At 42.2% G+C, this 11499-nt stretch overlaps 2 protein-coding genes across 7 annotated transcripts in view; one reads left to right on the top strand and one right to left on the bottom strand.

Moving 5' to 3' along the window:
* The first annotated feature begins 356 nt into the window (after nucleotides 1-356).
* LOC139413350 (PRA1 family protein 3-like) lies at nucleotides 357-5354 on the top strand. 5 transcript variants are annotated; one of them, XR_011634792.1, is made up of 4 exons: nucleotides 357-675; nucleotides 2292-2509; nucleotides 2642-3303; nucleotides 4950-5354. XR_011634792.1 is itself a non-coding variant. In XM_071160608.1 (3 exons), exons 1-3 carry the CDS (start codon nucleotides 497-499, stop codon nucleotides 2818-2820), a joined length of 576 nt encoding a protein of 191 aa, XP_071016709.1. In that variant the 5' UTR covers nucleotides 357-496; the 3' UTR covers nucleotides 2821-3836. The 5 variants fall into 5 exon arrangements, 1 of the variants encoding a protein (XP_071016709.1); XR_011634791.1 differs by having other exon boundaries at nucleotides 2642-3744; XR_011634789.1 differs by having other exon boundaries at nucleotides 2642-3756; nucleotides 5042-5354.
* Nucleotides 5355-8698: 3344 nt separating this feature from the next.
* LOC139413349 (FERM domain-containing protein 4B-like) overlaps nucleotides 8699-11499 on the bottom strand; it is a 39634-nt gene continuing 36833 nt past the window's right edge. The window contains exons 23-24 of one of the 2 annotated variants that reach the window (XM_071160607.1): nucleotides 11229-11496; nucleotides 10144-10220 (exon numbers count right to left, since the gene is read on the bottom strand). In XM_071160607.1, the coding sequence (XP_071016708.1) occupies nucleotides 11265-11496 (232 nt within the window). In that variant the 3' untranslated portion in view covers nucleotides 10144-10220; nucleotides 11229-11264. Of the gene's footprint in view, nucleotides 10221-11228; nucleotides 11497-11499 lie in introns of both variants that reach the window. The other variant, XM_071160606.1, reaches the window with a different exon arrangement.

The raw sequence follows: 11499 nt of genomic DNA, 5'->3' as shown, positions 1-11499 counted from the left end.
AATGTACTAGAGATATACCATTCAAATAAATGATTACCATTATGTTGTTATGTAGTTTAAAAAACAAAGTCAAATCGAGGATATTTAAAAAATATATATTCATGTTTTATTTGTATGTTTAACTCACATAATATAATTTAAGCATATGCATTAAGGTGTCTAATAGAATACACGTGGGGAAAAAAACACATTTAGACATTAATAAATGCATTCCTATACCTTCCAAAATATTTGTTTACGCCGGTGGGGTAGTGCCAAGATGGATGCGAGTTGGCTTCAAAATAGTGCCTTGAATGTCATCTAGTGTGTATATAAATAATTGGTTTATATACATCATTGGTTGACTGGTTGGTTTGAAAGCTATCGCGAGAAATGGAAGGGGTATTTTTTTTAATGATATTTGAGCGTAATCTTCCTTTTGTTGTAGCCAGACATACGTTCTGCAGCCTACAACAAGCATATTCATTATATTTCATAGTCTTCATACAGTAGCAAAATGGCTAAGGTAGAACTCACACCGCTGAGACCCTGGGACGATTTCTTCCCAGGTTCTGACCGATTTGCTAAACCAGACGTGAGAGATCTACCTAAATGGAACAACAGGGTTGTCAACAACTTGCTTTACTATCAGACGAACTATTTAGCGATGGCTGTCATGGTTTTCCTTATTGTGGGGTAAGTAGCATGAGACGCTTTCCACAATTTGTATCGACAACATAAAATATCTGGAAATCTGCTTTACTGTAGGCCACCATTGCCTAGTCTATTCATCTATGTTAACTCTGGCCATCACCATTACTGTTGTGTTGACGTCTATAAAAGCTGCAATCTGGGATTCGTTTTTGAGCAAAATGACAGCCCCGCCACTTGTTTTGGTATAGAGGCCTACATTATTGGTGCTTCTTGTTTTTTTGTTGTGAACAATGGAGTACATGTTGGGTTATGATAGGGTAAAACAGCTGCGCTAAAAGCTGAGGCATACATTCTTAAAGAATCATTTTCAATGGGTAGCCTATGACCAATGAACATATTCCCATATCCAAGATTGTACTTTTAACTGATGCCAGCCGGAAATTAAAGTGTTGGTATCATTTGCGAATTTTGGGGGCAGAGAGACTCACTTTAAAGTCTAATCATAGGAGCTTCCTGCCATGTTAATTGCTACCAACGCATATGTTGACATTTTGTAATTTCTTACAATTCATCTGAATGAGCTTTCTCCTTCTATTGCCATGTCTGAAGGATTGGCAGCATGATACGGCTAATGCCAAGGGAGACTGATTGGTTGGTAAAACAAAGTCTCCAGACCTATTTTGGGCATAGAGGATGTGGGCACGCTTCACAGGTTGAGAGACTTGTCTTGCATCCCCCTGAAACTCGACTTGCAACGTCTTATTGCAAATGTAGTTAAGCTTTTCTCTTATGATGTTCACATTTAATTTCACAATCATTTTAGAAAAATAATATAAAAGCCTTGCAAGTGTCTCATTTCTTCATTTGTTTCCAAAGTTGCTCAGATTTATGCTATTGTCATTTCACAAATGGTGGAACATGACAGTGCATTACTAACACTTGATCACAAAAAATGACTTAAGAGGAAGAGTTTCCACTTAAGAAATGTGGAGTTAGGGTTTCTAAAAATAGTCATCTTTTGGCTAGACCTACCTGATTATGATGACACACTGTTGCTATGGTGGTCAGCTACTAGGCCCCTAATCCCTGCTCACTCATCAGCTGCTGTTCTAGATAACAGGAATATGAGATGAATAGAGCACAGAGAGTAAGCTGTCCTTAATCAAATAAATAAAAATAACTGTGGGTTGGGGAAAGCTCACCATTGGAGTCTGAAGATGTAACGTCAGAGCGTCGTATGATCTAAAACAACACTCTAGAATAAAGTCTGAGAAATTCTAACATCCTTAACATAGCCTGTGAAGCAATGTCCAAACTACTTGCTGTTTAAAAGTTCCTCTCATCCTTCATCAGGCCATTTCTTTTGCCAGTTATAGTAAATGTCACTGCTTTGTAATATCTTGATGATGTAGATTCACCTCAGTAACACGTCACCATAATCTTTGAAATTGCTCTTATTGTGATTGAGTTAATAATGTTTTGTAGAAATACACATTTTCATTAGAAAAATTGGAAGTCATGTTGATGTATTGACAGTCTTTCACCACTAGATGGTATCACTGACTACAAAGTATGAAAGATCAACTGTTCCACACACTTCCACACTGTTCCAGCCAGTGTATGATCCTACCCGTTCAGTATGTTGTGCTTCCCTGCAGGTTTCTGAACCCTATGGAGATGTTCATGGGCATGGCGGTGGTGTCATTGGTCTTCCTGGGCTCAGTGTGGGCTGGAGAGAATAAGGCCATGATCAAGGACTTTAAGAGGCAGAACCCCACATTGTTTGTCATGGCAGTGATGCTTGCCAGCTACTTCCTCATGTCTCTCTTCGATGGCGTCATGGTCTTCATATTTGGGATCACGTTTCCTCTTCTCTGTACGTTTTTTTTTATTTGTATTAATTGTTTCTTTTAGCCTACACTTCATTACGACATCACATTAGTTCTAGGCAGAGAGGTGTCATGCACATTTAAGAATATTAATCTGCATCTATTTCTTTGGATTTCAGTGATCTTTGCACATGCCTCATTTCGCCTTCGCAACATGAAGAATAAACTGGAGAATAAAATGGAGGGGGCGGGGCTAAAGAAGTCACCAATAGGTATTCTACTGGATGCACTGGGCCAGCAAGAAGAGAGTCTGCAAAAGATCCAAGAATTCTTGGAAGGAAAACTAAAGGAAGGATGAGAACTCCACACAGACGCCACAGTCCCTGTGTTGTCGTAGGTCCCCTATCAGCCTCCCTGGCCTCTGACCGGATGGGAAAGGATTCCTTTGCACACCCCCTTTTAACGTGCAGTCTCATTGCATGCAGTCAATGTTAAATGGGAATGATTGTAATACATCTCAGCTTGTTTGAAGACTTCAGCTAGAAACCGTATTGCCTATTGCACATGCAAGTGTATGTGTGTTTAGACTAGAGAACATGTGTTGAAAACACAAGCGTTAGTTTAACCTCAGGGTATTTGTTACTCCCACCCAAAACTTGTCAGAGCACTTCTTTTTTTTTTTTAAGTAGTGATGTCTGCATCTCAATAGTTCACATGTGAGTCTTCCCCGTTAAATGGATTTGTGTGTGTAGTTGGGCAAGTGTTTCCAAATCCTGTATGCAATATTTATACAACTTATTTATATATTGTGACTTTTGTAAATATAAGGAGTGAAAATATTGTGGCGTTAAAAGCAAAACTGTGACCGGACTGATTGAGGTCACTTGGTTTGAAAAATAAACAGAACTAGGTTTATTGTTCCATAGATGAATTCACAATTTATCTCGCAAATTAAGCAGTAGGGAATTAGCTTTTTAAAGTGCTGTGCATTCTCCCTTTTATTGATGCAAACATTGCAATGTGAAAATGCTGATTTGTAGAGAGTAGACCTTTACTTTGCTACTAAGCTGTACTATCTTTCTTATTGCTCTCTTTCCTCAGAAGATCTGGAGGTATTTAATCTATGTTTAATTATTTTCAATTAAGAGAAACAACTGACCGGCTTGGCTATGAAGGATAAATTGTGAAATCACTGTAAATTATTAGTTGTGAATTTTTGTTTTCAACAAGTGTTAAATAAATACAGTACCAGTCACGTTTGGACACACCTACTCATTCAAGGGTTTTTCTGGGGGTTTTCTATTTTCTACATTGTAGAATAATAGTGAAGACATCAAAACTATGAAATAACACAATCATGTAGTAACCAAAAAAGTGTTAAATCAAAAAATAGTTTATATTTTTCAAAGTAGCCACCCTTTGCCCTGCTGACAGATTTGCACATTCTTCGCATTCTCTCAACCAGCTACACCTGGAATGCTTTTTCAACAGTCTTGAAGGAGTTCCAACATATGCTGAGCACTTGTTGGCTGCTTTTCCTTCACTCTGCGGTCCAACTCATCCCAAACCATCTCATTTGGGTTGAGGTCGGGTGATTGTGGAGGCCAGGTCATCTGATGCAGCACTTCATCATTCTCCTTGGCCAAATAGCCCTTACACAGCCTGGAGGTGTTTTTGTGTCATTGTCCTGTTGAAAAACAAATGATAGTGGGACTAAGTGCAAATCAGATGGGATGGCGTATCGCTGCAGAATGCTGTGGTTGTCTTGCTGGTTAAGTGTGCCTTGAATTCTAAATAAATCACGACAGTGTCACCAACAAAACACCATCACACCACCTCCTCCATGCTTTACGGTGGGAATCACACATGCGGAGATCATCCGTTCACCTACACTACGTCTCACAAAGACACGGTGGTTGGAATCAAAAATCTCACATTTGGACTCATCAGACTAAAGGACAGATTTCCACCGCTCTAATGTCCATTGCTTGGGTTTCTTGGCCCAAGCAAGTCTTCTTCTTATTGGTGTCTTTTAGTTGTGGCTTCTTTGCAGCAATTTAACCATGAAGCCCTGATTCACGTAGTCTCCTCTGAACAGTTGATGTTGAGAAATGTCTGTTACTTGAACTCTGTGAAGAATTTATTTAGGCTGCAATCTGAGGCTGGTAAATCTAATGAATTTATCCTCTTTTCTGGATTGACTGACCTTCATGTTTTAAAGTAATGGTGGACTGTCATTTGTCTTTGCTTATTTGAGCTGTTCTTGCCATAATATGGACTTGGTCTTTTACCAAATAGGGCTATCTTCTGTATACCACTCCTACCTTGTCACAACACAACTGATTGGCTTAAACGCATTGGAAGAAAATAAAATTCCACAAATTAACTTTTAACAAGGCACACCTGTTGATTGAAACGCATTCCAGGTGACTACCTCGAAGTTGGTTGACAGAATGCCAAGAGTGCGACGCTGTCATCAAGGCAAAGGGTGGCTACTTTGAAGAATCTCAAATGTAAAATATATTTTGATTTGTTTAACACTTTTTTTGCTTACTACATGATTCCATGTTATTTTATAGTTTTGATGTCTTCACTATTATTCTACAATGTACAAAATAGTACAAATAAAGAAACCCTTGAAAGAGTAGGTGAGTCCAAACTTTTGACTGGTACTGAATATGTTTCAAGCAGAAAACCATAGTTCCTGTTTCCAAGAACGCCAAGGTAACCTGTCCAAATCGCCCCATAGCACTCACATCTGTAGCCATTAAATGCTTAGGGTGTTTTTTTCTCACTGGGACAGAAAGTAACCTGACATTCTACGCTAATAAAAGGACCAAACAAAAGAACCAAGCCAATTGTGTCCTAATAAACTATATGAGAGATATTCAATATTGTGCATTTCATAATCAAATGACCTTTGAACAAGCGTTTGATTTAGAACTTCAAAGGAATGTGGGATCCTAACCTATGTCCCATCAGCATTCACTCAGAGCCTCACCCTGTTTTATCTCCACAGTACCTCCAGGGTGATGGATGGCCTAACTTTTACCTTCTCTCCACTTGTCCCAATGCTAATCAATAGGCTGCAGTAGATTATAGTGAAGAGCGGAATACTGCACAGTCAGTGACAGAGTGGATTCATCTGCAGTCACTCAACGCCAAACTTTCTCTGGATTGCTGTTGTCAGCTACTTCGACCTCTCATAGGCGCACATTGGAAATTCATTTCAAATCACAAAGTGATCATTCTATTGCACTTACAAGCCTCGGAGAGAAAGTTTTATGATTTACATAACGGTGTCTTTTTTAAGGGTGTGCGCGTGAGAGATGGAGAGAGAGAGAGAAAGATAGACAGCAGGAACTGATGGCCTGGGTGTACTCGGGTGCAGTGTTTTAAGTGTGAGCGGTAGAGAGAGTTCAGCTGCAAGGCCTTATCGGTCCTCTCGGAGAACTGCACAAGTGTGATTTATGTCTCCTCCTGCGCCACTTTTCCTTCATGCGGACGACATTGAGCAACCTGGGAGCACACGAATTGCACAAGCCCAAGCGGCAGTAAACTCAAGTCTCAGAGCAGAGAACACGGTGGAGGCCCTTGTTCTCTCTCTCCCCCTCCAGCTTTTGTGATGATTTACACAAACATGGGCGAGCTGCTTCGCACAACAGACAACAGGCATGTGTTTGGTGTATTGCCTCCTGATCTGAACAGATGTTTAGTGTGAGGCTTTAAGAACATGCGTGTTACTCTGGCAAGGAGCCCGGTGAGGAAACATCCTTTGTGCTGCAGAGACTCTCCCCAAAACACACGCATCTTTGCTGTAGTGTGTTTGGAATATTTTGAACAGGGATTCAAAAAAGTGTTTCCTAACTAGCCATTACTGGCAGACCATGACCCGTGTAACCCTCCCTATCAGGCTTTTTAACTTTGCTGTGTGAATGCATTTGACCACAGTTTGCTGACACAGCACATGTAGTTTTGTATTTAGCATTTTTTGGGGGCTGTTGTGTTCTCATGTGCTGTTATGGGTTTGGGGATGACAACATCTGTCTCTTGTTGTTTTTGTTGCAACAAGTCAGTCACTGGGCATGAAATGGAGTAATTCAGCATAATGCAACATTCATGAAGTCAGGTCAACACCGTCAGCTGGCTGTGCCTTAATCCATCATGCCATCAGAACCCTGTATCAGTCGGTCATATCCCGCATGAGACCACTTTAATCTGCAGTGCTATGAGACATCTACCCATTATTACTGTTTCTTCATGATCTCACAAACAATAATAACCCCCCCCCCCCCAGTTTAGGTGCAGAACACTGATCCAGCTAACCCCTCAACTACAGGTCAGGAATATTGCTCCCTGAGCAGAAGACCTGCTGCCCTGAGGCGTGATGACCAATTATCATCCGGATTGACAGCTGCTTTACCCTGAGCAGGGTAAGCAGCAGGCAGGGTCTAGCTAGCCACATGTCTGCACTTGACATCAGGGGAGTGTCTTTGTGGTCTATCGACACACACAGGAGCCCATTGTTTATGTAGTCTTGTGTCAGCTGGAACAGCCATCGTCCAGGGAGGAGGTGGAGAGACACTGGGGAAGACAGCTGTTGTCCAGGGAGGAGGTGGAGAGACACTGGGGAAGACAGCTGTTGTTCAGGGAGGTGGAGGAGAGAGACTGGGGAAGACAGCTGTTGTCCAGGGAGGAGAGAGACTGGGGAAGACAGCTGCAGAAGTATGTCTCTCTCACGCTCTGCCTCGGGTAAACTCAAGGACCTGGAACCCTCCCCAGAGTTCAGTGGCGTTAAGAGCCATAACACTCCAAGGAGGGATACACAATGCAAGCTGGTGAACTGTAGCCTCAATAGTAGGGTCAACAGTGGTGGAATGATAGTAGGATATACTTGAAGTACTGAGAAATGTGTGCCGGCTGGCTGGGGAGGGAGGAAAGAGGTGAAGGGTCACATTCTGCTCCATGGATGAGTTGAGGCGCCATGTTCCGGAAACACACTCACACTACATGGACAGAGTTTTGACTAGTAAGTGAAGTGAAACGTTGCAAAATGTAGATAGAAATGTAATGAATAGAGCGGACTCCTTTCCCTATTCAGCATGACCATTATATCTGTACTGCATTTCTTTTTGAATGTTCTTCAATGCTGTACCCTTCTGAACAGGCCCAGGTTTAGAGCAGTTTACTCTAGCTTGTAATTTATGGGAAGGGCAGTGGGTGTCAGCCTTTAAACAAACTGGTTTGTCTGGTTTACAACTTCTGCAGACCCATAACCAGCTTGACTACACAGTGGTCAGAAAATGGAGCCCGAGCACCCTAATTGAGTCTTAAATTCTGAGGCTAGCAACAGTTGTTTACAGCTATGACAGGTTATACTCGTCACATTTCACCCCAATAAGTTGCCACTAGCAAGTGCAGGGGGATAGATATACACCGAGTGTACAAAACATTTAGGACACCTGCTCTTTCCGTGACAGACGGACCAGGTGAATCCAGATGAAAGCTATGATCCCTTATTGATGTGACTTGTTAAATCAGCTTTAAAATCAGTGTAGATGAAGGGGAGGAGACAGTTTAAAGATTTTTAAGCCTTGTGACAATTGAGCCATTCAGAGGGTGTATAATACTGTGACATAAGTGTAAGAGCCATTTGAAAAGACTGCCTGAGATTTCCGTCTGTTTTGGTGGGATGGCGTTATGACCTGCCTGGTGACCTCACCAGGCGGTACATTAGTTACAAGGCCAATAAGAAAGAGTTCCAAACCTCTCGGCCAATAACAGTTTTTGGTTTTCCACTCCCCACTCAGACCACTCCCAGGCAGTCCGAGCAAATTTCTTACATGAGAAATTGCTCTTTGATAAAGTTATTTGTTTCTTTTTGACCATTTTAATTAAACACAATTACAGTAAGGTACTTAATTGTTACCCAGAAATGATTTGATATAAAACAGCTGCATTGGAACTTTAAAAAAAGTCATTATATTATTGTCCTGAGCTCTAAATTCATCATTTTAAGTTAAAGAAAGTACAATGCTTTTTTTACGGTAAAACCCAATGAACTAATTACCCTGGCTGAACGTAGACAATTTAATTTAAGTGCTTGATTAAATGGATCTGGATTTAAATCCTCTTTTACTGAATCAGTTACTGGAGATTTGTTATTTTAACAGTGTTTCTCATGACACATTAATAGCAACCATTTTAGAGAGTAAAACACGAATGAACTGAGGATATAGTTCAAAATGTATGTTTTAATTCAAATGCATTTCAATTATACAAATAACTAAGAACCAGCTTAATATTTGATTGTTTACTATATATTACATGCTTCTTAAAATACCAAAAGAAAATGCTCTGAAAACAGACAGAACCGTACAATGTATTTACATGATCAACAGGTACATACAAATTCCTTCTTGAGGAATGGAGAGCACCAGTCCAGTCCAGCATGGGATGCAGTAAGCATAAAAAATAAAATAAAAAATAAAAAAGATTTTTGTATCGACAAAATGAAGCCCTGTAATAGACTTAGGATTAACATCACAGTCATTGATAAAGTGTTAACATGGTCTTTGACGGTATAAAAGCCGACGCGTTAGACTGAAGCGTTTGGAAGTCAAGATGATCAAATTGCTGAGAATGAGCGAGGTCCAAATGCTTGTAAATGGCTGGTGCAAGAATACTGACCAACAAAGAATAGCCAAGTGCTGTACATAACTACGAACAACGCTACCATAGAATGGGCTCTGGACACTGGTAGACTGGAGAATGTTTCAGCAGGTTGCCATTGGTTGGCATCCTTACACTCAAAATCCAATTTCCATCCTTAAATTTCAACATGTCATTGTTCAAAAGATCCTTCATTGTAATGGTGAGCATACAGCTTCCCCATATATTGGTCACGCAGGACAAGTCATGTTCATTGTCCTCCATCCTCCTACTGTCATCCCAGACCCTCAAACTAATCCAACCAGCCACAGCACCAAGTGCAACTCCATGCGCAACACACACACACAGAATCTAGCAATACAGAACATTCAGATCAGGTGACCGTGTTGTAATTCTGCTTTCAGAAACTATGACTGTATGCAGATAGACCCACTTTGGCAATTCCGTGTAGGAGAACTCAAATCAGCTGTACATCGACTTTAGGTCCTTCCCAGTGTGAATTCCATAGGGTTGTTATTTGATTCTTTGGGTCCCTTCTTCCATCCAGAAAAACAGTTAAGTGCAGTCCAAGGCACATGAAAGTGTCACAAAGTGGAAGTTGAGACCGTTCATGATGGGTCTGACCGCTAGACTATAGTTCCAGGTTTGGAGGAGCCCTCGTGCCAGTAAAGTCGCTGGACGTCTGGATCCAAGCTGCAGTTTGTATGGCTGCCGGTGAATGGATCGGTTTGGCTGCCGGTGAATGGATCGGTTTGGCTGCCGATGAATGGATCGGTTTGGCTGCCGATGAATGGATCGGTTTGGCTGCCGATGAATGGATCGGTTTGGCTGCCGGTGAATGGATCGGTTTGGCTGCCGGTGAATGGATCGGTTTGGCTGCCGGTGAATGGATCGGTTTGGCTGCCGGTGAATGGATCGGTTTGGCTGCCGGTGAATGGATCGGTTTGGCTGCCGGTGAATGGATCGGTTTGGCTGCCGGTGAATGGATCGGTTTGGCTGCCGATGAATGGATCGGTTTGGCTGTCGATGAATGGATCGGTTTGGCTGTCGATGAATGGATCGGTTTGGTTCACATCTACATAGGATCTGCAACACATACAGGATACAAACAGGTTAGGCTAAAAATAAACAAAGCTGGTAACACAATCCAAGCAAACAGACATTTCTCACTGGTGGAAAGTTATTTGAATAATTTAACCCTGGGATATTGATTGGTTGGGATACAGTGCTAGAGAAATGAAAAATTGACAATTCTATGCCGGGTTTGAAAATGCCAAAATGTGTGTGTGTTTGACCCAGGATTAAACTTTTCTCACACCTAAAAACAAAGCAGATGCACAGAACAACACGCATGAAACACAGAGCATTCAGATATCCGACAGGCAGGGTCACATTTTCTTCCACATATACCACCACTTCCAGAGCTGCACCACCACCACCACCAACAGTGGACACCACCACGAGTAAAGAGTAGAAGAACTGCCACGTACAAAATGAGTCCCCACCAACACCATAGCATCTTTGTGGGTAGTTTGTTCTCTCTCACCCTTTCTTTAGTGCAGTGCCTGTGATTAGGCGGTTTCATTTCGCTGGTCAAAACTCAGTACCATGATAGGCACCAGCGTCATACATCTCTAATGACCCCGGAGCCCATGCTGGCCCCGGCTCCAGTCTACCACAGCACCTCCACTCATACTCTGCTGGGGGACATCTGTGCACGAGAGGGTCAAGGGTGAGTGATAGCAATAACAGAGAGGGAGGAGGCAGCTTAAGTGGTGTATGTGTGCCTTTGCACACCCCATAAGAGAAATGTGACCGCTGGATGACAATTGGAACTAGTATGGCAGCTGAAAGAGATGGCAGGCGTAGACAACAATCCTAAAAGCCATGCAGTTACCAAAGAGCGAGAGAGACAGAGAGAGAGAGAGAGAGAAAGAACAAGAGAGACGGCTCAAACAGCTTTGATACTTGAAAAAGAGAAGTCCAAGGTACAGACCAGGACGTTTTTAGCTCACTTAAAAAATAAAAACAAGCAAACAATGAGGACAGACTAATAAGCAAAACCACAGACAGGCCTGGTAGCTGGTTACTTACTACTATCATGGGCTACACTTAGCAAAGGAGACTTTACTAAGTATCTGGCTTCTGGAGCTGTGGGGCTGCTGCATGGGGACTAGAGCCCTGGCCTACCAGCCCTGTGCTCAGCCGGAGCCCACAGCGAGGGGAAGAGGAAGAGAAGGGGGAGGTGAGGAGGGAGGAAGCAGAGGAAGAGCTGGTAGGGACAAAGCCACAGCATCTCTGGCCATCAGGGCTGTACCAGGAACGCTTAGAGTGCTGGGAGGAGGAGGAAGAGGAGCCGTATCTA

This window comes from Oncorhynchus clarkii, chromosome 7 (genome assembly GCF_045791955.1).
Source record: "Oncorhynchus clarkii lewisi isolate Uvic-CL-2024 chromosome 7, UVic_Ocla_1.0, whole genome shotgun sequence".
In the NCBI taxonomy this organism is placed as follows: Eukaryota; Metazoa; Chordata; class Actinopteri; order Salmoniformes; family Salmonidae; genus Oncorhynchus; species Oncorhynchus clarkii.
This window is presented reverse-complemented; position numbering and strand designations above follow the sequence as displayed.

Bases quoted from the DNA above. Each gene is read 5' to 3' on its own strand.
- LOC139413350 (XM_071160608.1), top strand. From the start codon at position 497: ATGGCTAAGGTAGAACTCACACCGCTGAGACCCTGGGACGATTTCTTC. The intron at 676-2,291 runs GTAAGTAGCATG...GCTTCCCTGCAG, and splicing joins ATGGTTTTCCTTATTGTGGG to GTTTCTGAACCCTATGGAGA. The intron at 2,510-2,641 runs GTACGTTTTTTT...TTTGGATTTCAG, and splicing joins GATCACGTTTCCTCTTCTCT to TGATCTTTGCACATGCCTCA.